This window comes from Procambarus clarkii, chromosome 6 (assembly GCF_040958095.1).
Source record: "Procambarus clarkii isolate CNS0578487 chromosome 6, FALCON_Pclarkii_2.0, whole genome shotgun sequence".
NCBI lineage: Eukaryota > Metazoa > Arthropoda > Malacostraca > Decapoda > Cambaridae > Procambarus > Procambarus clarkii.
In genome coordinates this window covers 21,090,187-21,117,843 of record NC_091155.1, presented here as the reverse complement: position 1 = coordinate 21,117,843, position 27,657 = coordinate 21,090,187, and the positions used below count along the sequence as shown (strand labels likewise).

Sequence of the window (27,657 nt, the reverse complement as noted above, 5' to 3'; positions counted from 1 at the left end):
TCCACAACTACGTGGTAAAAAGAAATATATATAATGCAGCTAGCACTGATACGGTTAAAAATTATTTTAGCCTATCCTTTTGTTCTGGTAACTTGTCACATATGAATTATTATAAACAATGACAAGATTCTTTAATGCAATGAATTTATCTATTGCAAATGTATACTTAAATTTGTCTTTAAGCTATTGCAATATATCAAATATTTGTCAAACCTTGATTAACCTAGCTAATATGGTTTTATTTTAGTGCCAAGCAATTTACTTACTGAGGTGAGCTCGTAAGCTCGTGGTTGTAACCACACCTGTAATTTAATGGGGTTAGTGACACAAAAGACACTGGATCCAATCTCTAGTTACTACCACCAACCTCACTTATTAATATGCAGGTACGGAGCTCAGTCTTATAATACTAAGACTTAGCTCACTTGTAGGGCCAGAGCTTGTAGTGTTGTTCACTACTGATGTTAGAATTGTGTTGTCTAGACTCCGTCGGCTTCTGGCTTGAGGAGTCCAGTGTTACCAGTGGAGTCCAGTGTCCAACCATGGAGTCCCAGGAGGTGGTAGAGGTCTTGTTTATTAAAGCGTCAACGTCTGGACACATGTGATCCACACCAAGGCGAGTATCATTGCCCTGCCTCTTTTTAATGATACATTTATACTATCGTTAACCAAATGTATTTTGCTAAACAAGTATTCTTAAGTATATATATTTATTTTGAAGTATTACCATGATATGCTTATAGGTGTTAGATGTAATTACATATCCTGATATGGATTCATTAAGGAGGCCTTCTTGGGATGTGTAGATCACAAAATGATCTACACAAATGAATGATAATGTACGTTGGTGAAGGTGTAATTGCGTATTGTTTATCCCCCTTTTATTCCTTGCACTGTTACCTGCTGTCGCCTATTCTTGAGAACTTACCATCGACTTGAGGTAGGATCAGGAAGAAGAGGCTCTGAGGCACCTTGCAAGTAACAAGTTTCTGTTCTCTCTATTCTTGGCAATGTTTATTCTTCAATGAAATATTCGTGGTTTTTATGCCAACTTCCATGAACTCCAACCTCTGATGACAGTTTTCACCACATTGTGTTTGTCTTCAGGAGTCGATGCTTGGCGCTCGTCCTGGTCACTTCGTGGTTATTCATTTCTCTCCCCCCTCCCCTTCATCTTCGGCTGGGGCCCATAACTCTACTCCTCTCTTGATCCGTCATATGATATTCCCTTCGTCCCCCCCCCCCTACTTTTTCAATCGCACGTTCAGTGTACTGCGGCCCGTATCTTTGTGAGGAAATGGTATAGTCTGTTCCATTTATCTCCCACTAAATGTCCCACTTTCTCTTCCTGATTTTAAACCGCCTGTTGAACTCCTTACCAGAGCCTGTACTCTGGTAAGATTTGTTTCCACTGACAGTCGTTGAGGGAAATGTTAACCATTTTTTCTAGCCTGGTTTTCAGAAGTGTCATACTCTTCAAGCTTTTCGCTGTTATAAGATGGTGGGCAAGCCTGTATGTATATGTGTGTGTGTGTGTATAAAATAATTTTTTTATAATATATATATATATATATATATATATATATATATATATATATATATATATATATATATATATATATATATATATATTTTAGCAATATATATTGCTAAATATATATTGCAATATATATATTGCAAATTACAATATAAATTGTAATTTGTGTAATATATATTACACAAATTACGTGGTTAATAAATATATATATATATTACACACTGGCAGCAGGTTTTTTCATTTAGACATGTTTCATTGGATATGCCTGCATATTCCTTGTTGATTTTCCTGTTTAGGGCTTCTATCCCTCTGTCTAGTGCTCTTGCATCTTGGTTTAATTGGAAGAGGATTTCTCCAAATGTCATCTTTGTTCGAGGTAAACTAAAAGAATAATTAATTGTTGAATGTATTATACTTATTATAAATTTACACAACGTTTCGAGCCTACATGGTTCATTCTCAAGTGAATGGGATAGTACTGTTGTTGTTGTTTTTTAGATTTAGCTACTCTGAACGAAATGTCCATGTAGCACGGGCTATGGTGAGCCCGTAAGGGATAGTACTGGGCGTATTGGACTTATACCATTCGGTAGATCAGGTACATACATTACACACTGATTTACAGACACGTACCACATTTATACACTGATACCACATTACACACTACAGTGTCCGTCTTGATTCCAAAGCTGGTGTGGTTCCAACAACCACTTCAAATGCACAAACTGATTTTCTCATTGATACATCATGGTAATGTGATTTCCTTGTGTATTACTATTATTATTATTATTATTATTATTATTTGTACTCTGTTTATCACAAAGGCAAATACGCACATAACAAAATGGTCACCATTAATATGTATGAACAATGTAAAAATGAGGAGTATACATACCCTAATAATTATAGGTACACTTAATTATAGGTTCACCATTAATTATAGATACATAACCATTAATCGGAGGTGTATGCAGGAAAAATATTCGGTTGTGTAGCGCCGTTAAGACTTGGGTGGTGGCGCCTGACAGCTGTGTAGCGCCGTTAAGACTTGGGTGGTGGCGCCTGACAGCTGTGTAGCGCCGTTAAGACTTGGGTGGTGACGCCTGACAGCTGTGTAGCGCCGTTAAGACTTGGGTGGTGGCGGCCGCTGACAACACATAGATCCCAGAGTGCGTCAGTCCCGCCTCTTAATTATTAACACAAAAATTTTTGTATACAAATGCAGTATGGGAGTGGAGGACATGAGTGCCACATGGGAGGCACCACGCCTGATGCTTGAGGCACTAGTCGTGTGGTCAGGCTGAGCCAGGGTGATAGGAGAGGCCTGGCGCCAGTGCCATTCTCTACCTTCCGCACTGGGAAGAGAGAAGGCTACTGTGAAGCCCAAGGAGAAGGCGACACTGAGGAACTGCGTCACGAGCGGGACACCAGGAGCTAGACTCTAGCAGAAGTTGCCGAACCAACACTCGAGGTTGGCAGAGCAACCAGAGCAGAAGCCGCAGGAGCAGTAGGTGCCGGCGCCACACGCCCCGTTCTCACCCCACTCCCCGCCACACGTCTCCCCAGGGCCCTGCAAAACACGGTTACAACACAAATAAAATATGTGAAAAATATATGTGATTCATCAAATAGCTTCTCAAAAAAGATATTACACAGTCGATGGCAAGAGTAAATGAGACGTACCTTGGCGCACACTGGGTTGCCACACCAGTCTGAAACTGTGCCATATTTGCAGTTGTGAGGCGGAGCCCTGCCGCCCTGCCTGCTGCACCTGGGGGCCCCTGCAGTTCCCCTGTACAGGAAAAAAAATGGTACATTGAACATTACACAAATAGCCGGTGATAACTGGAACAATGTTGATCAAATAAACAAATACTGTATCACAAATGTATCCGGCCTTCATAAGACAAGTTCACTGGTCTCTAGTGCTCTTACAAGACACTATGTCCAAAAACAGTTTGGTCAAGGCGGGAGGCTAGGTGACCTGTGACACACAGCACCTGCACTATGCCCGGTCACAGCTTACTCATGGGGCCCCGTTTTTAAATTAATGTGAGGGTAGACGTTCCCTGGTGGGTTCGCCTGCCACTGGGGGTACACGTCCCCTAGGAGTAAGCCTCTCTCTATTGAGTTACGCCTACCACTGGAGGTACGCTTACCATTAGGGATACACGTTCCCTGGGGCTACGCGGGATTTATAAAGAAATACACGTAACCTTAGTCTCCACAGGAGACATCTCCCGTCACGCCGGGTGCAGTCGCACCTCCACAGATCTCCAGAATCAGCTCTTGATACTGGTAATGGTTTCAAAAGGGCCACCACTTACGGGCTATTCATGCCCGTGCCACCTTTTGGATGGCTTAATCTTCATCAGTCATCATCTTAGTCTCCACGGGAGACATCTCCCGTCACGCAGGGTGCAGCCGCACCTCCACAGATCTCCAGTATCATCTATTGATACTGGTAATGGCTCAAAAGGGCCACCACTTACGGGCTATTCGTGCCCGTGCCACCTTTTGGGTGGCTTAATCTTCATCATCATCATCTTAGTCTCTTCACAGAGGTCACGACCTCTCCGTAGGGTGCAGTCGCACCTCCACAGATCTCCAGTATCATCTATTGATACTGGTAATGGCTCAAAAGGGCCACCACTTACGGGCTATTCATGCCCGTGCCAACTTTTGGGTGGCTTAATCTTCATCAATCAATCTTAGTCTCTTGTTTGTTCAGTGTGGTGTCTGTCAACCCTAGAAAGGATTATTGCCAAGCATCACTTGCCGTCATGGTGTTCCTACCGCACCACGTTAATGGACATGAAAACATCCTTGAGATATATTTCCTCTCTAGTAGGATAAAACACACTTAACTGCTTTCAGTTGTTGGTATTCACGAGGTACATGAAAGAGGACGACTTTCTTTTTTTGTCGGGCTCTTGAAGCTTCAACTGCAGTGCATATATTTTTGAACTTGTTAATTCATGGAGGCCGAGAGACTACAGTTTTATGTGGTTTCACAGCAGATGCAGCTCCTGCTGTGGTGGGCATCATTATAAACAATAATATTTAAGGTGTTAACAATAGGGCAAAACATTTGCGCTGCATGATGATATTTAGGCAGGTCCTAGTCTCTAAGATATTGTCCACTGAAGGAAAGGAAGTGATTAATACCACAGAAAAGATAGTTCCCAGCGTGAGTGGCGTCAGTACTAGGCTGCTCACACCTCTGCTGAGAGGCGTCAGTACTAGGCTGCTCACACCTCTGCTGAGTGGCGTCAGTACTAGGCTGCTCACACCTCTGCTGAGTGGCGTCAGTACTAGGCTGCTCACACCTCTCTGAGTGGCGTCAGTACTAGGCAGTACTAGTAATGTGGTTGTAATTGACTTTGTTGATAAACTGATTTTGAAACCAGAACTGTGGCACACAAAGTTCTACTATCTAATTGCTTAGAGTGGCATTTTTTTTTACTATGGTGCACAGTTATAAAAACTACTATCTAAACAGGAGAATGGGTTGTATAGGAAGGGTATGGTTTTTACTTAGCCATGTTTCTGTTAAAATAAAAATTAAGTGCCTAGTGCTTCAAGTAGCGCATTGATGTTATCAAAATGTTTACAAAGCGATCTGACATTTTGGTTGAATTCTAATAGGCTCGTGTTATTTTGGAGTTTATTTTTTACAAGGTTTGCTGTGTAGCAATTGCAAGTATTCCTAGGGTTTTGTTAGCATTTTTTTTACAGCCGCTCCCATTTGTTGTGTAACGTTCAGTGAACGGTGGATTCTGACCCCAAGGTCCTTTTCTTCATCAATCTGCTGCAAGGTATAGTGCTGTTAATATGGTTGTTGTGACGTGGGTTGTTATGCCCAACATGCAAGATCTTTCCATTTATCGACATTAAAAAGCATTTGCCAGTCGTATGACCATTTGTGGAGTTCATGTATTGTTCTTTGTAAAGTCTCAATATTTGGTGGATGTTGATCCGGAAAATTTCTTCAAAAGGTCAAGTGTAACACAAACAAGGAACAACAGTTTCAAGCTCAACACGCCATATTGTAGGACAGAACAGGAGAGGCTTTTTCACCCACAGGATTATAAACCCATGGAACCGCCTACCCGCCGAAACCGTAAATGCATGATGGTGGTATTTGTGGTGTTGGTAATGTTGAATTTCGATATTAAACTGGAAAAAATCAAGGCAAATAGGGGGTGGGGGACCTTCGACAAGCCGCTGGCTTCCTGTCCTCATCGAGGCCACTAATGTTAGTTGCCTTCAGATAAACATATGTGTAAATAATCTATTATTTAATCTATTATTTACTCACATTATTTACAATAATCTATTATTTAAGCAGGTGACCACGACAAGCTGTGTACGTGGTGCTACATGAAGACCTGTGGGCGAGGAGCACATCTCGACTCTCACTGATTACAAGTTTGGTTCTTTATCCTCCGAGGGTCAGGGTCTTCACCACACGCCATGAGTTTACATCGTCACTGCTTGTCCACGGAAGTCTTCCAGTTGTGGACGTCTGTTGTCACCAAGCATCTGCCACACAGTGTAGCACGAGGCCAAGATGTTTACCACCGACAGACACAGTATAGCCAGACTTTAATGCTTCCCCAGCCACGGGAACTGCTCTGCAGGAGGTACATACTGATACAGGCTGTAGGAAGAAGAGAGAGAGGGAGAGGCTGCAGGAAGAAGAGAGTGGAGGAGAGGCTGCAGGAACACTAAACAACGTTTGGATTACTTACTGCAGGAATATGACGACAACAACCACGAGGACTGTGGTGGTGAGGAGGCTGGAGCGTCTCATGGTGGTGGTGGTGGTGACTGTGGGAGAGATTATTGTTGATAATTTTGGTCACTGGTACTGGAGGAGAAAGCGACAGTGCTCACCTATCAGGAAAACGAAGACAAGGTGACTTTGAAAAAAGAAAAGGGAGTGTAAGTGAGAGGAAGTGTGGAGTGCTTACCTATCACTGACAACGGGAAAGTGGAATATAGCTCTTGTCCCCTGCCTACTTGCCACGTTGTATCTGTTGCAATATAACTCAACTCTTCCATCCGAATTTTTAGTCGAAGATGGGCTAAAAGTTAAGATGTAGGTGGTTTCCGCAGCTTCTGTTTTTTTCAGTGCATTCCACGTACTGTTAGAGTACGAGTTTATTCATTTATTCAACTAATTTGTGTTTCTAGGTTCCACTTAAGTTCTCTCGTCCTACTTTGCCAGTTTAAGAGGCAGTCCTTGTCCCACCTGGCCAATTCTCCTCAGTATCTTGTATGTTATGATCTTGGCCCTTTTCCTATTATCTAAGGTTGTGAGACCTAGTTCCCTTAACCTGTCCTCGTAGCTTAACCCTCTTAGTTGTGGGACTAGTCTTATTACTATCCTCTGTGTTTGTGTGTGGTAGTGGTTGTTGTAGTGGCGGTGGTTGTTGTGGTGGTGGTGGTGGTGGTGGAGGTGGTGGTGGTGGTGGTGGTGGTTGTTGTAGTGGTGGTGGTTGTTGTAGTGGTGGTGGTGGTGATGGTGGTGGTGGTGATGGTGGTGGTGATGGTGGTGGTGACGGTGGTGGTGATGGTGATGGTGATGGTAGTGGTGGTGGTGGTTGTTGTGGTGGTGGTGGTGGTGATGGTGGTGATGGTGGTGGTGATGGTGATGGTGGTGGTGGTTGTTGTGGTGGTGGTGGTGATGGTGGTGGTGATGGTGGTGGTGATGGTGGTGGTGGTTGTTGTGGTGGTGGTGGTGATGGTGGTGGTGGTTGTTGTGGTGGTGGTGGTGATGGTGGTGGTGATGGTGGTGGTGGTGGTGGTGGTGATGGTGATGATGGTGGTGGTGGTGGTGGTGGTGGTGGTTGTTGTGGTGGTGGTGGTGATGGTGGTGGGGTGATGGTAAGATTCGTGTTAGTGGTTATTATGATGGGCATAGTAATGATAATGTTAGTAGTTGTGATGGTGGTAGTGACTGTAATGATGTTAGTAGTGAAGATAGTGGAGTTACAGTTAATGGTGGCGATGGTAATGATTGTGGTGGTAATATTGGTGTTAGTAGTGGCGTTAGTGGTTGTTATGGTGGTAGGAATGGTGATGATGGTGGTAGGAGTAGTGATGGTGGTGATGGTAGGAGTGGTGGTGGTGATGGTGGTGGTGGACACTGTTGCCAGCGAGGGGAGGACGGTGTGAGGGACGGCGGGGCTCATGTAAGCCTCATCACCTTGACAAGGTCAATTTAGTGAAACAAATGGGTGCCTCATGGTGGTGTGGCTCTGGTGACAGGTGTGGTGGTGTGGCTCTGGTGACAGATGTGGTGGTGTGGCTCTGGTGACAGGTGTGGTGGTGAGTGTGGCTCTGGTGACAGGTGTGGTGGTGAGTGTGGCTCTGGTGACAGGTGTGGTGGTGAGTGTGGCTCTGGTGACAGGTGTGGTGGTGTGGCTCTGGTGACAGGTGTGGTGGTGTGGCTCTGGTGATAGGTGTGGTGGTGAGTGTGGCTCTGATGACAGGTGTGGTGGTGAGTGTGGCTCTGGTGACAGGTGTGGTGGTGAGTGTGGCTCTGGTGACAGGTGTGGTGGTGAGTGTGGCTCTGGTGACAGGTGTGGTGGTGAGTGTGGCTCTGGTGACAGGTGTGGTGGTGAGTGTGGCTCTGGTGACAGGTGTGGTGGTGAGTGTGGCTCTGGTGACAGGTGTGGTGGTGAGTGTGGCTCTGGTGACAGGTGTGGTGGTGAGTGTGGCTCTGGTGACAGGTGTGGTGGTGAGTGTGGCTCTGGTGACAGGTGTGGTGGTGAGTGTGGCTCTGGTGACAGGTGTGGTGGTGAGTGTGGCTCTGGCGACAGGTGTGGTGGTGAGTGTGGCTCTGGTGACAGGTGTGATGGTGTGGCTCTGGTGACAGGTGTGGTGGTGTGGCTCTGGTGACAGGTGTGGTGGTGTGGCTCTGGTGACAGGTGTGGTGGTGTGGCTCTGGTGACAGGTGTGGTGGTGTGGTTCTGGTGACAGGTGTGGTGATGTGGCTCTGGTGACATTTGTGGTGATGTGGCTCTGGTGACAGGTGTGGTGAATGTGGCTCTGGTGACAGGTGTGGTGGTGTGGCTCTGGTGACAGGTGTGGTGGTGTGGCTCTGGTGACAGTTGTCGTGGTGGTGAGTGTGGCTCTGGTGACAGGTGTGGTGGTGGTGAGTGTGGCTCTGGTGACAGGTGTGGTGGTGGTGAGTGTGGCTCTGGTGACAGGTGTGGTGGTGGTGAGTGTGGCTCTGGTGACAGGTGTGGTGGTGGTGAGTGTGGCTCTGGTGACAGGTGTGGTGGTGGTGAGTGTGGCTCTGGTGACAGGTGTGGTGGTGGTGAGTGTGGCTCTGGTGACAGGTGTGGTGGTGGTGAGTGTGGCTCTGGTGACAGGTGTGGTGGTGGTGAGTGTGGCTCTGGTGACAGGTGTGGTGGTGGTGAGTGTGGCTCTGGTGACAGGTGTGGTGGTGGTGAGTGTGGCTCTGGTGACAGGTGTGGTGGTGGTGGGTGTGGCTCTGGTGACAAGTGTGGTGGTGGTGGGTGTGGCTCTGGTGACAGGTGTGGTGGTGTGGTCATGCATCATGGTGATGAGTGTGCCCACCTAGGCCACCCTTCCCCTCCCACTCCCCCCTTTTCCCCACACCTTCCTTTCTCCTCCCCAAACCCCCCCTCTATCCCATCCCCCCAGCCCTCCATTTTTTCCTTCCCTCCAAGTCCTCCCTTCACCCCCGCCCTCTCCTTACCCAATCCTCCTAGCCCCCTCGCACCCCAGATCTCCCTCCCATCCAGGACCCTCCCTGTTTTCCTACTCCAGCAGAATCAACAGAAACTGAGGATGGACAGAAAAGAGTCAGCTTCAAGGTGATGTACTCGAACATAGATGGGATTACAAGCAAGGCAAGTGAACTTAGGGAAAGAGCACAGGAAATGAACCCAGATGTAATTCGACTCGCAGAAACTAAACTCTCAGGAATCATAACGAATGCGGTGTTTCCCCAGGACTACACTGTAATAAAGAAAGAAAGGGAAGGAAGAGGCAGAGTGGGGCTACTAATGAGAAAGGAATGGAGTTTCAAGGAGATGGTTATCCCAGGCTGTCAGTGGTTCAGAGACTACATAAGTCACCATGATGATGGGAAGACCAAGAGTAATAGTAGCGGTGATATATAACCCTCCACCAAACGACAGAAGACCCAGGCAGGAGTATGACAGAAACAACATGCCAGTTAATATAATTGAGAGGGCAGCCTCTGCTGCCTGCAGAAATTGATCCCATCTGTTCATCATGTGAATTTCAACTACGAAAGGACGGACTGGGAGAACAAGGATTCTCATGGAGGTGAGGAAACATGGAGAGCTAAACTATTGGAGGTGGCGACAAAAAACTTTTTAAACCAGCATGTCAGGGAACCCACAAGAATGAGAGGAAACAATGAACGAGCGAGACGACCTAGTCTTCACTCTGAACGACTCCGACATAAGGAAAATCGGTTTCGAGGCCCCAGTAGGAATGAGCGATCACAGTGTACCGATGTTTCAGTATTTGGTTGAAGAAGGGTTAATGTACTTGAGGAAGGGACCTGAAAACAAAAGGCTGGCATTCCGAAAGGGAAACTATGAGGAGTTAAGAAAATTCCTAACAGATATAACTTGGAAAACAGAGCTCAGGGGAAAGACGGCCCAAGACATGATGGACTACATCACGCAGAAGTGTAAGGAGGCAGCAAATAAGTTTGTTCTGGTCCAAAAGGAAAAAAAAACGAAATACAGATGAGAAACATCTGGTTTAATCAGAGATGTAAGCTAGCAGGGCAACAAAGTACAAGACCGGCGAGAAACAATGGGCAGAGTTTCTTTCACCCTGATGCTCTGTTACCTAGCAGTAAATAGGTACCTGGGAGTTAGACAGTAGTTATGGGCTGCTAATTCCTGGGTGTGTGTGTGTGTGTGCGCGCGCGAGGAAAAAAATGGCTAGTAGTTAGTAACAGTTGACTGATTGACAGAGGTATGCCACTAGACTAGTCCCAGAACTAAGAGGCATGAGTTACCAGGAAAGGCTGCGGGAAATGCACCTCGCGACACTGGAAGACAGAGGAGTAACGGGAGACATGATCACTACCTACAAAATTCTCAGGAAAATTGACAAGGTAGACAAGGATAAACTGTTTAACACTAGTGGTATGCGAACAAGGGGACACAGGTGGAAACTGAGTACCCAAATGAGCCACAGGGACGTTAGAAAGACCTTTTTCAGTGTCAGAGTAGTTAACAGATGGAATGCATTTGGCAGTGGTTTGATGGACGCTGACTCCATACACAATTTTAAATGTAGATATGACAGAGCCCAGTAGGCTCAGGAACCTGTACAATAGTTGATTGACGGTTAAGAGGCGGGACCAAAGAGCCAAAGCTCAACCCCTACAAGCACAAATAGGTGAGTACACACACTCTATTCTCAAAAGTATTCTATTTTTACTGTGCGTGTGTCGTCCGCCCCAACCACCAGGCAAGTGGTAGAGGTCACTGTGGTTACTGGTGATGACCGGCCCGGATCCTTACACCCTCCACCACTACCACCACCACCACTACCTCCACTACTACCTCCACCACCACCTCCACCACCACCACCACTACCTCCACTACTACCTCCACCACCACCACCACTACCTCCACTACTACCTCCACCACCACCACCACTACCACCACCACTACCTCCACTACTACCTCCACCACCACCTCCTCTACTACCTCCATCACCAGCTCCACCGCCGGCGATAACAGTGCCACCACGTATGATAGCAGTGCCCCACGTATGATAACAGTGCCACCACGTATGATAGCAGTGCCCCAAGTATGATAACAGTGCCACCATGTGTGATATAACAGTGCCACCACATATTCAAATTCAAAATTCAAATATTTATTCAGGTAAAGTACATACATACAAGATGTGATACAAACATTGATGGATTTATAGATAGAGCTAGTACATACAATGCCTAAAGCCACTATTACGCAAAGCGTTTCGGGCAGGAAAAACACTAAAGACTAAAACTTAATACTAATTGAGATTAAAGTATAAATTGTGTTGAGAAAATAAAAAAATAAAAAAGGGGGAACATGGCAGAAAAATAACAAATATACAATTTGGTCAACAAACAGCATTGCTTAAAATAGTAGACATGGGTTGACATTTAGGGGTGCGGTAGGTTACAGGGAATTAATAAGGTAGTGCTTAGTTTTTATCTTAAACTGGTTGGGAGAGGTACAGTCTTTAACATGACTGGGAAGGTCATTCCGCATTCTGGGTCCCTTGATTTGTAGAGCATTTCTAGTTTAAGTCGTACTCTTGGAATATCAAATAGGCATTTGTTTCTGGTGTGGTGCTCATGGGTTCTGTTACAACCTTCTAGGAAGCTTTTAAGGTCAGGATTGACATTACAGTTGACTTAATATCAAACATATTCAGAGATCTGAGTAGGGGTACCGAGTGATGTCTGGGGCCAGAGTTGGATATTGTCCTAATAGCAGCTTTGTGTTGAGTAATTAGAGGATGTAAGTGATTTTGGGTAGTAGAACCCCAAGCACAAATACCATAGTTGAGATAAGGATAGATGAGGGAGTAATAGAGCGTCACCAGGGCAGGGCGAGGTACATAATATCTGATCTTAAAAAGAATGCCAACAGTTTTTGAAACTTTTTTTTATATATTTAGAATGTGTCCCTGGAAATTCAGCTTGTGGTCAATGAGAACGCCAAGGAATTTGCCATCTACTTTGTTACAAATTTGAGTATTGTTTATCCTGAGATTTATTTGATTTGAGGATTTATTGCCAAACAAAATATAGAAAGTTTTGTCAATGTTGAGGGTGAGTTTGTTGGCAGTTAGCCAAAGATGGACTTTATTTAGCTCAGTATTCACTGTGACATTTAGAGCAAGGGGGTCAGGACTGGAGTAAATGAAGGTTGTGTCGTCAGCAAATAGAATTGGTTTGAGGTGTTGAGAGGCATTTGGAAGGTCATTAATGTAGATGAGAAAGAGGAGAGGGCCAAGTATGCTGCCCTGAGGAACACCAATGTTGATGGGTAGGGTGGGAGAAATTGAATTATTCACAGAAACATACTGGAGCCTGTCAGTAAGATAAGACTGAAGATATTGCAGGGAGTGACCTGACTCCATAATGATGTAATTTAAGAGGAAGGTTTTGGTGGCTGACAGTGTCAAAAGCCTTACGCAGGTCCACAAATAACCCAACAGGGAACTCATTTTTATCAAGAGCTGCATATATCAAGTTAATCATACTAATAAGTGCATCGTTAGTGATTTTTTGGGGTCTGAAGCCATATTGACAAGAGTGTAGTATAACACTACTCTACATGTGGTGATGGTGACCACTACATGTGACGAGAGTACTGAAGGAGTCACTATAGCAGCTGTCATAAATGACATACCTGACTACGGTATAGATGATGCTGTCAGTGAGGTGTGAGTGAGGGATGGTAGCCAGGGTGGCGTAATGCTGGCACTGTGGCACTCGTGAGCAATGGTCGCTGCTCCCACACGTATCAAACTGACCACGACACTCACCTCGCCTTAAATAATTAAACACACACACACTCGTGGGCGTCACATGCTACCCCCGCCTCTTGCTGCGCTCATTGCAACCATTGGTTGATGTGACTCCCCGCCTCGCCCCCCTGCCACGCTCCTTACAACCATTGGTTCACAGGTCCCGAGCCCCGCCCACCCAAGACCCCGCCCACAGTGCCAGGAACAAGCCCATTCACACTTCAGCCCGACACTTTGGCATTCCCGCCAGATTCTTTATATAATTACACTGCCTGTTCCTGGGGTCACAGTTGTGAGGGCAGTGCCACCACGTGTGAGGGCAGTGCCACCACGTGTGATGACAGTGTCACCACGTGTGATGACAGTGCCACCACGTGTGATGACAGTGCCACCACGTGTGATGACAGTGTCACCACGTGTGATGACAGTGTCACCACGTGTGATGACAGTGTCACCACGTGTGATGACAGTGTCACCACGTGTGATGACAGTGTCACCACGTGTGATGACAGTGTCACCACGTGTGATGACAGTGTCACCACGTGTGATGACAGTGTCACCACGTGTGATGACAGTGTCACCACGTGTGATGACAGTGTCACCACGTGTGATGACAGTGTCACCACGTGTGATGACAGTGTCACCACGTGTGATGACAGTGTCACCACGTGTGATGACAGTGTCACCACGTGTGATGACAGTGTCACCACGTGTGATGACAGTGTCACCACGTGTGATGACAGTGTCACCACGTGTGATGACAGTGCTTGTCGGAAATTCCGACACCAATTGCTACTAACCATAATTATCTAAGTGTATCATGTAAAGAAATTTGGGTTTGTGACTTCTCATAAAAAATGGAAGTTATTATCACGTCCCCAGATTAGATTTATTCATAATACTTATATTAAATACCACTTAAATCACTAGTCTGGGCACTAGAAACAATACAAATGTGTTACCCCATGACTGGACATAACTGAATCATTAATAAAATCAAAGTCTCCTTCCATTTGTCAATAAATGGGCAGCAACTGAACCGATTTCTAGACGCGTCGCTGGATCGGGGAGGGAGGAAAGACGTCATTATTATCAACAACAAACTACGCGAGCATGCGAGCAAAGCTCCACGAATATTTCCCTCTAGTTAAAGTGTTGTAGGACCTCAAATCTCCTATCATCGACACGCCTACACTAGCAAATAGGGAAGTGTTCTATATCCGTTTGACTATTATTAATGTACTTTTAAGGTCTTATTTGTTATTTCAAGTGGTCAGGATGCTGGGCAAGCCACCCGGAACGGGTAAGCCTTAATTAATATATCACAATATCTTTTCCTTGTCATATGCCGCATATATTAGTTACAGTTTACTACACACAATTCCTAATAATTACATTAATGGTGTACCATACCTTTCTTAGCACAAGGGGAAAATGGGAAAGCAAATTTATCTACCTTATAGATCGTAAACTGCTGATGTAGATTCCGCGTCGAGTAGCTGCTCGTTACTCGTGCGTAGAGGCGTCGGGCTGCTCCTCGTAACGCTCGCACACACTCTTGCGTCGCGCAGTTCACCAGGTGTTCCTCCACCGAGGCTAGACTGAGACTGATGTTAGCATGCCTTCTCAGACTGATGCACTAGACGTACTGGTCCACTCTCCCACACGTAACTTCGTCGTATGTAAAGCGGTGGTTGAATTGTAGAGGACCAGGACTGCTACCAATTCTTCTCTACTCAGCTCCAGTCGTGCACGGCCCGCAGGTTGTCCCACAACCTCCCAGTGTTACTTCTCGAAGTTATTCAGATTCACTGTCATCCTTGATTCCTTGGTGTCGTCCTCACACCAGGTCAGCTCTTCCATACTCTCGCCACTGGTCAGCCCGGCCAAGCCCAAGCCGCTGACAAATCACGCCACGGCTGACGCTGTACCCAGAATGCATTGGGGACCTCGCTTTTGAGCGGGAAATCTCGCCTTCCCTTCGGCTCATTCCGCCATCTTAACGTGGAGGAGGCGCCTCATAGCCTCATCCCAATAAACTTAAAATTGAATTTCTTCACACAGTGACATCAGGCTTCCTCTAAAGTGTCATAAAATCAACCAAAACTTCTAGTTATTTATAGATGGGAATTATGACTATTATAGGCAGGAATAGGGGAATACAGGGCTGCACTCCGTAACATACCCCTTCCTTAAAATAAGTCATACTGAATGGTCAGCAATAGAGAGGGCAATCGGTGTCCTTGATCCATCCATCCCCGATGTGCCTTACCTCCAGTCAGTGGCGTTACTGGAACTACCTCGCCAGTCACCCACATCATTCCTCCACCTTGCACAGGAGCGGGTGAGGTTGATGTTCCCTGAACACCTGAAGAGGGACCTACCCCCCCCCCCCCCCCCGTATCCCCGAGTACGCCACCGCGACTCATTACCATCACAAGGCTTAGGGTATGTAGTACCCTCACCACATCGTACACTAGGAGGTACTCCTGCACTCTCACGGTGTCCTACAAGTCCTCCACGTTAACACTCCTCTCTTAGCCATTCTCTTCTTTTCTCCTGTAAGAGCGTTGTCTCTGCACAGCGACATCTTCTACCTTCCCTTCATCCAGCAACTTCCACTCTTCCACACTATAGGCTTCTGAGTCGATTCGGCACACCTCATGCTAGGCTGGCGCCTCCCATCAGTTCACTTCATCCTGCCTTTCTTCCTTCGAGCATCCCAGTGTCATCCATCCCACTTCTCTCGGCGAACATCTTTATCCTTCCTCGAAAAAGTCTCTTCCCTGTAGGAACCTTCCTAGGTTCGTGGTCGGGTCCAGTCACTTTACTGTAGCTCACTTTGCTACTGTGGTTTCCCCTTACCCGTACCACTCATCTGGCTGGTGTAGGATACAGTGCGTCGTGGCTCCTCCACACTGCCCCTCACAGTCGCTCGCTCACCCACCGAGCTCATCTGGTTCACTCTTACAGGTGGAGGGATGGCGGCCTGCAGCTCTTCCGTCTCATCAGGCGCCTGTACTGCTGCTCCTCGCCCCCTCCTTATCCACCTGTAACATAAGGCTTAGCCGCAGGTCTTCGTCGGGGTTCTCCACGACCCCTGACGATCTCTCTGCACCCTCACCCATGTCTTTCCCGGGTACATTATTATGGGTGTGGGCGGCTTCCTTATCACCGGCAAATTTCCCGACACATCCCCTGATGTCGTCTCACCACCGCCTGATACGCATGTACTCCTTGCCTAACTAGGTTGAATCCTACCACCACCCAGGTCGTTATCCAGTACCATCTGGATGTGCTTAGGGGTAACCTAGGGACGACAGCCACAATCCCTTTCTCGACCCCGTAGTCGGGATGAGCTGCACCTCGTGAAGGGGTAACCTGCATTCCTCCCCTACACTGAGTAGCCTCACTGCTCCCACAGGTTGCTCTGCAAAATCCCTGGGAAGAATATCCTCGGTCACCATGCTCCCGACCACACCCGTATCGCGGAGCATCACAGCGTCGACAGGGTACGACTCTGCAAACTTCAAAGTTCCTCGCAAACGAAGGGATGTTGCCTCAGCTTCACTTCCCAACCATTCACGTTAGGACCATTATAATAAGAAGTATGAGTAACCACCCTCTCCTCCTCCACAACCAGGCCCACAGACTGCCTGGGTTTCTCACATTCTCGGGTACAGTGTCCCTTCACCCAACAGTTGAAACATGGTCCCATTCTGGGAGGATCTCCACAGTCACCCGGACCATACCTCCCTGGGTCGTCGTGCTCTGGGTTCTCGCAGAACTCCCAGCCACATAATCCCTACACCATAGCTCGCACCTGGATTGCCACACTGAGGCTTCCTCACGGGCTCTCGAACGCTCATCTGGGCTTGGGACTTGCTACTTGAGTGGTATGACTCACCAAGTCCATACCCAGTCTTAACTTCCGCACGGCTCTTCCACGAACGGTCTTCCTCTTAACTGTAGCCACTGTTCACCCAGCAGTGAGTGGGTACTTGGTTGTTAAACGATTCGGCGGGGTTGTATTCCGGGGAAAATTAGGATTAAGGACCTGCCCGAAACGCTACGCGTGATAGTGGCTTTACAGGAATGTTTTTGTATGTTGTATGTTGGGCAGGTTGCCTTGGTTGACTCTCCCTCCGAGAGGTGAACGCCTCCTTCAACATGTCCGGGTGGAGTAGAAACATGAACATCTCCACTACCACCAACTGTCTCATGTCCTCGAACGTCTCCACCTCCTCAAACTTTAGCCATTTAAAGGAACCTACGATCCAGCTCCCTGACTGCCTCTGCATAGGTCCTCCATGGTGCTCGAGTGCACCTGCGAATCCTCTTCCGGTATGACTCGGGTGTCAGTTGGAAAAAGCGCAGCACCGCACTTTTTACCGCATCGTAGTTCAGACAGTCATCTATGTCTAACATGTTGTAGGCCTCCCTGGCCTCTCCAGTCAATCTACTCTGCACCAGTCCTGCCCAATCCAAGAAAGGCAGGCAGAGTGACAGCCAGCGAGAGAGAGAGTGCCGGCGGGGAAGTGGTTCAAATAGCTTCGGCTATCACTTCCTTTTGTCCGGTCGTGATGGTCAAGCGGATTAAGGCGTCCCTGTACATACCAGTTGCGTTGCTCCTGGCAGTATGGGTTCGAGTCACTTCTGGGGTGTGAGTTTTCAGTTGTATATAGTCCTGGGGACCATTCAGGCTTGTTTGCATTTGTGTTCCTCACGTGTGCCCCAAAGAATGAGGTGATTTGATAAAATGCTATGCCCAAGATTACCATCCGAGTGCCGGCGGGGAAGTGGTTCAAATAGCTTCGGCTATCACTTCCTTTTGTCCGGTCGTGATGGTCAAGCGGATTAAGGCGTCCCTGTACATACCAGTTGCGTTGCTCCTGGCAGTATGGGTTCGAGTCACTTCTGGGGTGTGAGTTTTCAGTTATATATATGTGTGTGTGTGTGTGTGTGTGTGTGTGTGTGTGTGTGTGTGTGTGTGTGTGTGTGTGTGTGTGTGTGTGTGTGTGTGTGTGTGTGTGTATACAGGATATGTTAAAGCTGGTCAGAAGAATTTCATTTTACCTTTGTAACCGCACGTTCATGACTATGTAATAAGACACCTCGAACACTGTTTATGTAGGACAGACGTAAATCTGTGTATTTATGTTTGTAGGTTAGATTAGCATGTTAAAAGCACTACAATCACCTGCTGTTGATTATTTAATCAATCACTGAACTATATGTTTAACAGATCTCTAGCCCTGTCCATAGAGGACAGAATAAACTGTATATATGCTGGTTAGCATTGTAAATGTGTGACCCCCCCCCCCCACACACACAAGCAACAAGCACAACCTCTAGGCTCTGTTGACGCCCCCAACCCACAATCACTCTGGCGATTGTGACACTTGCAAGTACACACACACACACACACACACACACACACACACACACACACACACACACACATTACCAAATGTAATGTAATGAAGATAGGTGTAGGGAGCAGGAGGCCAGATACAAGGTATCATCTGGGAGAGGAAATTCTTCAGGAGTCAGAGAAGGAAAAAGACTTGGGGGTTGATATCACGCCAGACCTGTCTCCTGCAGCACATATCAAGCGGATAACATCAGCGGCATATGCCAGGCTGGCCAACATACGAACGGCATTCAGAAACTTGTGTAAAGAATCATTCAGAACTTTGTATACCACATATGTCAGGCCAATCCTGGAGTATGCAGCCCCAGCATGGAGTCCATATCTAGTCAAGGATAAGACTAAACTGGAAAAGGTTCAAAGGTTTGCCACCAGACTAGTACCCGAGCTGAGAGGTATGAGCTACGAGGAGAGACTACGGGAATTAAACCTCACTTCGCTGGAAGACAGAAGAGTTAGGGGGGACATGATCACCACATTCAAGATTCTGAAGGGAATTGATAGGGTAGATAAAGACAGTCTATTTAACACAAGGGGAACACGCACAAGGGGACACAGGTGGAAACTGAGTGCCCAAATGAGCCACAGAGATATTAGAAAGAACTTTTTTAGTGTCAGAGTGGTTGACAAATGGAATGCATTAGGGGGTGATGTGGTGGAGGCTGACTCCATACACAGTTTCAAGTGTAGATATGACAGAGCCCGATAGACTCAGGAATCTGTACACCTGTTGATTGACGGTTGAGAGGCGGGACCAAAGAGCCAGAGCTCAACCCCCGCAAACACAACTAGGTGAGTACAACTAGGTGAGTACACAAGCGCAGCAAACATCTACACATGTGGTATACAAGCACTACACTCCCAACAAACGTCCACCGTCAAATGAACTGGTCAGTCACACAACCAACTCGTCCTCCTAATACACCGTCGCATTTTGACACAAACTCTTCCTAAGGCCAAAAATTGTCGTACTAGAAAACGTAGCGGCTACAGAAATTGACATGCTGTCCAGCTTTTGTCTTGGGTCCTCTGGTAGGCCAGGATAAGGGTACCTTAGTACGACTGTTTCTTGACGTTGAGAAACCTTAGGAGGACGGGCTGTTCAGACAGGATCTCGCTGTCAATACTATAAAATAGAATGTCTGTGTCTGTTTAAAGTAGGAGATAAAAAACTTGAGGCTAGCCTCATCCAACCTTTTAAGATGATTCAAAGGCATCCCTCCAGACACCCCAACATCTCTCCAGACACCCCCAACATCCCTCCAGACACCCCAACATCTCTCCAGGCACCCCAACATCCCTACAGACACCCCAACATCCCCCCAGACACCCCAACATCCCTCCAGACACCCCAACATCTCTCCAGGCACCCCAACATCCCTCCAGATACCCCAACATCCCTCCAGACACCCCAACATCCCCCCAGACACCCCAACATCCCCCCAGACACCCCAACATCCCTCCAGACACCCCAACATCCCCCCAGACACCCCCAACATCCCTCCAGACACCCCAACATCTCTCCAGGCACCCCAACATCCCTCCAGATACCCCAACATCCCTCCAGACACCCCAACATCCCCCCAGACACCCCAACATCCCCCCAGACACCCCAACATCCCTCCAGACACCCCAACATCCCTCCAGACACCCCAACATCCCCCCAGACACCCCCAACATCCCTCCAGACACCCCAACATCCCTCCAGACACCCCAACATCCCTCCAGACACCCCAACATCCCCCCAGACACCCCCAACATCCCTCCAGACACCCCAACATCCCTCCAGACACCCCAACATCCCCCCAGACACCCCCAACATCCCTCCAGACACCCCAACATCCCCCCAGACACCCCCAACATCCCTCCAGACACCCCAACATCCCTCCAGACACCCCAACATCCCCCCAGACACCCCCAACATCCCTCCAGACACCCCAACCTCCCCCCAGACACCCCCAACATCCCTCCAGACACCCCAACATCCCCCCAGACACCCCCAACATCCCTCCAGACACCCCAACATCCCTCCAGACACCCCAACATCCCTCCAGACACCCCAACATCCCTCCAGACACCCCAACATCCCTCCAGACACCCCCAACATCCCTCCAGACACCCCAACATCCCTCCAGACACCCCCAACATCCCTCCAGACACCCCAACATCCCTCCAGACACCCCCAACATCCCTCCAGACACCCCAACATCCCTCCAGACACCCCAACATCCCTCCAGACACCCCAACATCCCTCCAGACACCCCCAACATCCCTCCAGACACCTCAACATCCCTCCAGACACCCCCAACATCCCTCCAGACACCCCAACATCCCCCCAGACACCCCCAACATCCCTCCAGACACCCCAACATCCCTCCAGACACCCCCAACATCCCTCCAGACACCCCAACATCCCTCCAGACACCCCAACATCCCTCCAGACACCCCAACATCCCTCCAGACACCCCAACATCCCTCCAGACACCCCAACATCCCTCCAGACACCCCCAACATCCCTCCAGACACCCCAACATCCCTCCAGACACCCCAACATCCCTCCAGACACCCCAACATCCCTCCAGACACCCCCAACATCCCTCCAGACACCCCAACATCCCTCCAGAAACACCCAACATCCCTCCAGACACCCCAACATCCCCCCAGACACCCCCAACATCCCACCAGACACCCCAACCTCCCCCCAGACACCCCCAACATCCCTCCAGACACCCCCAACATCCCTCCAGACACCCCAACATCCCTACAGACACCCCAACATCCCTCCAGACACCCCAACATCCCTCCAGACACCCCCAACATCCCTCCAGGCACTCCAACATCCCTCCAGACACCCCAGTGCCTGGAGTGACCCGTGGTGACCTTGTGACCTTTCCGTGGTCGTCAGTGACCCGTGGTGACCTTGTGACCTTCCCGTGGTCGTCAGTGACCCGTGGTGACCTTGCTATCGTACCCACACGTCCGCAGTTAGCATCATGATGGCGACACAGGGGCGGGGGGGGGGGATCCTCACAATAAGATAACAACACGATATAAAAGTCGATGAAATACTTCACTCTGCTTTATCTACTTGGATTACAAACAATTAAGCATTTTGAGTACACATACTCTGTTCGTATACTGTACTCACCTAATTGTACTCACCCAATTGTGCTTGCGGGGGTTGAGCTTTGGCTCTTTGGTCCCGCCTCTCAACTGTCAATCAACTGGTGTACAGATTCCTGAGCCTACTGGGCTCTATATGTGTTAGTATACTGACGTATACTGTATGTTAGTATACTGACGTATACTGTATGTTAGTATACTGACGTATACTGTGTGTTAAACGCTATGGAGGAGACAAGAGCAGCCTGTGTGCTGACCTAGCTGTGCCTGGAGGAGTGAGGTTGTGCTCTAGTACCAGGACCCCCGGGTACTCTCATGCCCGGGGGACATGAGAGTACCCGACCCTGACCCCGTCCAGTACCGTCTACTGCCGTGGCTGGAGGTATAGCTCCCTCTTCCTCCTAGTTTATCATGTTACCTTTCTCTCCTCTTTATTGCAACCATTATCTCATCTACTGACAATTTTTTTAAATAGGTTCCAAGAGCAAGTAGTCTCTAAAGAGGTAGTTCCCAAGGTCTCTAAAGAGATAGTTCCCAAGGTCTCTAAAGAGGTAGTTCCCAGGGTCTATAAAGAGGTAGTTCCCAAGGTCTCTAAAGAGGTAGTTCCCAAGGTCTCTAAAGAGGTAGTTCCCAAGGTCTCTAAAGAGGTAGTTCCCAAGGTCTCTAAAGAGGTAGTTCCCAAGGTCTCTAAAGAGGTAGTTCCCAAGGTCTCTAAAGAGGTAGTTCCCATGGTCTCTAAAGAGGTAGTTCCCAAGGTCTCTAAAGAGGTAGTTCCCAAGGTCTCTAAAGAGGTAGTTCCCAAGGTCTCTAAAGAGGTAGTTCCCATGGTCTCTAAAGAGGTAGTTCCCATGGTCTCTAAAGAGGTAGTTCCCAAGGTCTTTAAAGAGGTAGTTCCCAAGGTCTCTAAAGAGGTAGTTCCCAAGGTATCTAAAGAGGTAGTTCCCAAGGTCTCTAAAGAGGTAGTTCCCAAGGTCTCTAAAGAGGTAGTTCCCATGGTCTCTAAAGAGGTAGTTCCCATGGTCTCTAAAGAGGTAGTTCCCAAGGTTTCTAAAGAGGTAGTTCCCAAGGTCTCTAAAGAGGTAGTTCCCATGGTCTCTAAAGAGGTAGTTCCCAAGGTCTCTAAAGAGGTAGTTCCCAAGGTCTCTAAAGAGGTAGTTCCCAAGGTCTCTAAAGAGGTAGTTCCCATGGTCTCTAAAGAGGTAGTTCCCATGGTCTCTAAAGAGGTAGTTCCAATGGTCTCTAAAGAGGTAGTTCCCAAGGTCTCTAAAGAGGTAGTTCCCATGGTCTCTAAAGAGGTAGTTCCCATGGTCTCTAAAGAGGTAGTTCCCATGGTCTCTAAAGAGGTAGTTCCCAAGGTCTCTAAAGAGGTAGTTCCCATGGTCTCTAAAGAGGTAGTTCCCATGGTCTCTAAAGAGGTAGTTCCCAAGGTCTCTAAAGAGGTAGTTCCCATGGTCTCTAAAGAGGTAGTTCCCAAGGTCTCTAAAGAGATAGTTCCCAAGGTCTCTAAAGAGGTAGTTCCCATGGTCTCTAAAGAGGTAGTTCCCATGGTCTCTAAAGAGGTAGTTCCCAAGGTCTCTAAAGAGGTAGTTCCCAAGGTCTCTAAAGAGGTAGTTCCCATGGTCTCTAAAGAGGTAGTTCCCATGGTCTCTAAAGAGGTAGTTCCCATGGTCTCTAAAGAGGTAGTTCCCATGGTCTCTAAAGAGGTAGTTCCCATGGTCTCTAAAGAGGTAGTTCCCATGGTCTCTAAAGAGGTAGTTCCCAAGGTCTCTAAAGAGATAGTTCCCAAGGTCTCTAAAGAGGTAGTTCCCAAGGTCTCTAAAGAGGTAGTTCCCATGGTCTCTAAAGAGGTAGTTCCCAAGGTCTCTAAAGAGGTAGTTCCCAAGGTCTCTAAAGAAGTAGTTCCCAAGGTCTCTAAAGAGGTAGTTCCCAAGGTCTCTAAAGAGGTAGTTCCCATGGTCTCTAAGAGGCAGTTCCCAAGGTCTCTAAAGAGGTAGTTCCCATGGTCTCTAAGAGGCAGTTCCCAAGGTCTCTAAAGAGGTAGTTCCCATGGTCTCTAAGAGGCAGTTCCCAAGGTCTGTGTTTTCTCACCTGCATATGTAACCCTAATATTGACTACCCCAAGCAGGAAAAGTGTATTAATGACCCTCATAGTAGTAGGCATTTTCACTTCCATTTATATATTGGTACATAAAATCTGCATGGGGTAGAGTATGAAGAATGAGAAGTGCACTAGAGTAGTGAAGTAGACATGCACAAGAAGGAGTAGTGGGGAAGGCAAGCACACTAACCTGTGGTACACTGGCACCAGTGGTGTGCTTGCAGATTTTGCTCCGGTGAAGTCTAATCTCTACATTTGTAAGATGAGAGAGGTGCGTGCGTAAGGTGTTCTTCCTGACATTCCCCACCCTCCATATCGCCGTCATGGCAGGTAGCCAAACACAGGATAAGGGCCGACCGGGAACAGCTTCGCAGTGCCTGTGAACTCCGCCCAAGATACCACTCAAGCAAGTAATCTAGAATCATATTTTGTTTTATTTATATCGTGGGAAGCCTTTCATAACAAGCCGGTTATCTGTGCTATCTTCCGTGAGCTGCGTCGCATCTTTGCCCGTCCGTCTCTTGGCTGTTGCTACCCTACCCTCGTGCCTGCGTTATCACAGATTGTGGCGGGGGCGGATGGAGGCGGACTCTACGAGTGGGGGGCTGGGTGCATACTTGTCGTGGGGGGGGGGGGGGCGCTGGCAGAGGTAGAGGAGAAGGGGCGCACTAAGATAGTTGGGGGAGGGGGAGGGGGGATGAGGACGGGGAGCGAGCACATGTTATTGGGAGAAGTGTTTATATTTTTTCATTAGCATACTTAGCTTCCTGATCCCTTACGGAGCCCCTCAGACTACATTAGTGGTTTGTGTCCAGAGCTACCTTTATCATGCTAAAAGTCTTCATCTCACATGTCTAATGGTGTAACACTTCAATGGGTTGACCACTACAGGTACTTTAGCGTCATTGTCGGCTCTAACAAGGGAAAGAAAGAGGTCAACCAACTCATAGGAACATGTAAAAGTAGACTTAGGACACTGAAAGCTATGGCCTGGAATGGACATGGAGCCTCTATTGCAGTGCTTAAAATGATGCACACAGCCTATGTGCGCTCCGTCACAGACTATACCGCGCCAGTTCTGTGCACCTACTCCCAAAACGATATGAAAAAGCTCGAAAGCATGCAAAATGAAGCCATGGCAATCATTCTTGGAGTCCCAAGAACTGGCAAAACGTCTAATCTACTAGAGGAATTGTCCCTCCCCAGTCTTAAAAGCAGAATTAAGGAAATGAATGCTAAGCTTACAATTAAGATAGCTAGAGATCCCATTACAATGATATCGCCAAGAAAAAACTGAGTTCTGTGTTACTTACAGGAAGAAAAAAGGAAAAGCAAAAAATGGCATCACATATCAGTCTACTACCTCGAAGAACTTTACCTGCTTGAGCAAGCCCGTGAGCTCATGCCTGTAGAGAGGTTACCTCCCTGGGAGGATGACTCAGGCTGGATTATCATCAATGAGATGACAACGAAAGAATCCGACATGATACCACAAGAAATGAGGCACAAGTATCTCGAGGAAATTTATAAAGAAGCCGGATATGAACTAGATCAAATTTACACTGATGGGTCATCTAATCCTGTCAACGACAGTGCTGGCGCAGCATACGTTGTAATAAGGAATAATGCCTTTCAATGCAGAAATGAAGAGAAAGCACGTATTGAGAACTATGCCTCTTCAACGCAAGCAGAGCTAACTATTATGGAGTTAAAATTCCTTGAACGAAACACTAACGGCGCAGTAATCTGCATTGATTCAATAGCAGAGCTACAAAGCCTAGGTACAAATCGGGCAGAAAATCTTGCGATAGTCGCTGAAATCAAGAGAGCTGTGAGAGTATTAACCAATCAGGGAAGAGTCAAGTTTCTGTCGATCCCCTCCCATGTTGGAATATGTGAAAATTAACGAGCAGTTGTGCTGGCTGCTGAAGGAGACCATATTGAATACTTCATACCCAAGACCTCGAGACCACTACTGCAAATTAGAGGTATTGTCAGGCAACATCTCCGTGACAAGGTAACTGAGGAAAGGATGATACAAGCACAAATTAGTGAATATGTACGATGGTACAATAATTTTGCAGCTGGCAATCCCAAACATTATGGACGAAGAGGAGGTGGCCGCAGGAGAGAATCAGTAATAGCGAGAATCCGTCTTGGATACAAATATCCATGGAAATTCAGAATGGTAACAACAGTTGAGCAGCGGAGTTGCAGAATCTGTGACATGAGTGACGGACACCGCCTTGACCACTACCTACGTGAATGTGAACACCTGAGGGACATTAGAAATATGTGTAGAATAAACCCCACATTGTTTGAGTTAGGAAAACACTATTTGTCAAATATTGATACTGTTCTTAAAAGATTCCTCCCCTATTTTGCACCCGCAAGATAACGTAAGATTTTAAGGGTTGACAGATGTTAATCTTCTTGTTTGAGGAGCTGTTCACTTGAGGCAGTTAAGCAAGTCCCAGCTGTGTCTGGGTACAAGTGACAGGATGAACAACCCAGCGGGTTTTCTTCCTATTGGGGAGTGTTGTACATGCTGCTATGGCGGTATGTCCACTCACAGGATGAGTGACGCTGCTCAATAAACTCGCCCCTCGGGGCAAAATTAAAAAAAATATATATCTGGGGTACAGGCACTGTAGCACCAGTGCTAACTGCAACTAACATAATCACATCTGATCGATACACCGAGAGCTGGACACTTAGCCTGGGCGGGGGACACATCTCTGGGGATGTCCCAACGGCTCAGGTGTCCCAACACAGAGCTGTGCCGGCTCTTGTAGAAGAACCTCACACCCGATCACCTGAGTGCTGAGCACCACGTGGCCCCATGACTGAGTGCTGAGCACTACGTGGCTCCCATGACTGAGTGCTGAGAGTCTACACGTAAGAAATATTGCATAGTGACAGCTTGCAAATTTCAATTGTTGCGAGTGACGGTAATGAGCAAGAGTGAATGTTATGTGATGCTGTGTTGAACACTCTCACCACACTTTCTCTCTACACCACCTGATGACCACACTCTCACTCTATGATGAACACACTCACACTCTAGGATGAACACACTCACACTCTAAGATGAACACACTCACTCTGTGATGAACACACACTCACTCTATGATGAACACACTCACACTCTAAGATGAACACACTCACTCTGTGATGAACACACACTCACTCTATGATGAACACACTCACACTCTAGGATGAACACACTCTCACTCTCACTCTACGATGAACACTCTACACTATATGATGAACACACTCTACACTATATGATGAACACTATGATATATGATGAGTGGCTCTACACTGTGTGATGAGGCACTATATGTGGTTCACGAGAACACATAAGAAGGCCTAGCAAGGAAGAGCAGACTATTACATATACCGAAGTTCAAAACTGTATTCCTGCAGAGGGATATGACAATGAGAATGAGGGCAGCAGACGTAAGGAAAGAGCGCAGGGAGAGAGAAGGGAATCAGGGAACCACAGCTCCGATCCCTACAATCCCAGAGGGGAGTGGGGAACTCTCCACAAGCAGTTCAACAGCCCCAGTGGGAGGAGCATCACCACCACCTTCCACCCAATAGAAGTCCTACCTGCCCCAACCCCTGCCAGCCCCCCCCCCCACTAAGTACCCACCTGGGCCACCCTTTCCCCACTCTCCAAGACCTCCCTTCCCCCCCCTCTCAAAGCCTTCCTGTCTCCACCACCCCCCAAGCCCTCATCCCCCCAAACTCTCCCTTCCCCCCCACCCATGCCAGTTTTCTTCATACCCCAGATCCTTCCTAGTCTTCCCATCCTGGGCCCTTCCTGTTTTCCTACTCCAGAGGAATCAAAGAAAACTGAGGATAGACAGAAGAGTCAGCTTCAGGGTAATGTACTCGAAC

General features: G+C 47.6%; 3 protein-coding genes across 5 annotated transcripts; 1 reads left to right on the top strand and 2 right to left on the bottom strand.

Moving 5' to 3' along the window:
- Positions 1 to 1,930: 1,930 nt before the first annotated feature.
- On the bottom strand, positions 1,931 to 24,093 carry LOC123753932 (neuroparsin-A). 3 transcript variants are annotated; one of them, XM_045735920.2, is made up of 4 exons: positions 23,942 to 24,093; positions 6,292 to 6,370; positions 3,221 to 3,329; positions 1,931 to 3,107 (listed from the first exon to the last, which is right to left on the bottom strand). In XM_045735920.2, exons 2-4 carry the CDS (start codon positions 6,351 to 6,353, stop codon positions 2,979 to 2,981), a joined length of 300 nt encoding a protein of 99 aa, XP_045591876.1. In that variant the 5' UTR covers positions 6,354 to 6,370; positions 23,942 to 24,093; the 3' UTR covers positions 1,931 to 2,978. The 3 variants fall into 3 exon arrangements, with proteins under 3 accessions (XP_045591876.1, XP_045591877.1, XP_045591875.1); XM_045735921.2 differs by lacking the exon at positions 23,942 to 24,093 and adding an exon at positions 14,556 to 14,952; XM_045735919.2 differs by lacking the exon at positions 23,942 to 24,093 and adding an exon at positions 12,982 to 13,134.
- Positions 12,915 to 13,912, top strand: LOC138355564 (uncharacterized). Its single transcript, XM_069310839.1, has 2 exons — positions 12,915 to 13,015; positions 13,390 to 13,912. The coding sequence occupies exons 1-2, from the start codon at positions 12,915 to 12,917 to the stop codon at positions 13,910 to 13,912; spliced, it is 624 nt and encodes a 207-aa protein (XP_069166940.1).
- On the bottom strand, positions 22,219 to 23,607 carry LOC138355563 (uncharacterized). Its single transcript, XM_069310828.1, has one exon. It carries the CDS (start codon positions 23,605 to 23,607, stop codon positions 22,219 to 22,221), a length of 1,389 nt encoding a protein of 462 aa, XP_069166929.1.
- Positions 24,094 to 27,657: the final 3,564 nt, after the last annotated feature.

What these genes read in the sequence shown, in the direction of transcription:
- LOC123753932 (XM_045735920.2), bottom strand. Translation starts at nt 6,353, where the DNA reads ATGAGACGCTCCAGCCTCCTCACCACCACAGTCCTCGTGGTTGTTGTC. An exon ending in GTTGTCGTCATATTCCTGCA is followed by an intron (nt 3,330 to 6,291) that starts GTAAGTAATCCA and finishes TTTCCTGTACAG; the next exon opens with GGGAACTGCAGGGGCCCCCA. An exon ending in GCAACCCAGTGTGCGCCAAG is followed by an intron (nt 3,108 to 3,220) that starts GTACGTCTCATT and finishes CGTGTTTTGCAG; the next exon opens with GGCCCTGGGGAGACGTGTGG.
- LOC138355564 (XM_069310839.1), top strand. Translation starts at nt 12,915, where the DNA reads ATGGTGACCACTACATGTGACGAGAGTACTGAAGGAGTCACTATAGCA. An exon ending in GATGATGCTGTCAGTGAGGT is followed by an intron (nt 13,016 to 13,389) that starts GTGAGTGAGGGA and finishes CTGGGGTCACAG; the next exon opens with TTGTGAGGGCAGTGCCACCA.
- LOC138355563 (XM_069310828.1), bottom strand. Translation starts at nt 23,607, where the DNA reads ATGGGAACTACCTCTTTAGAGACCTTGGGAACTACCTCTTTAGAGACC.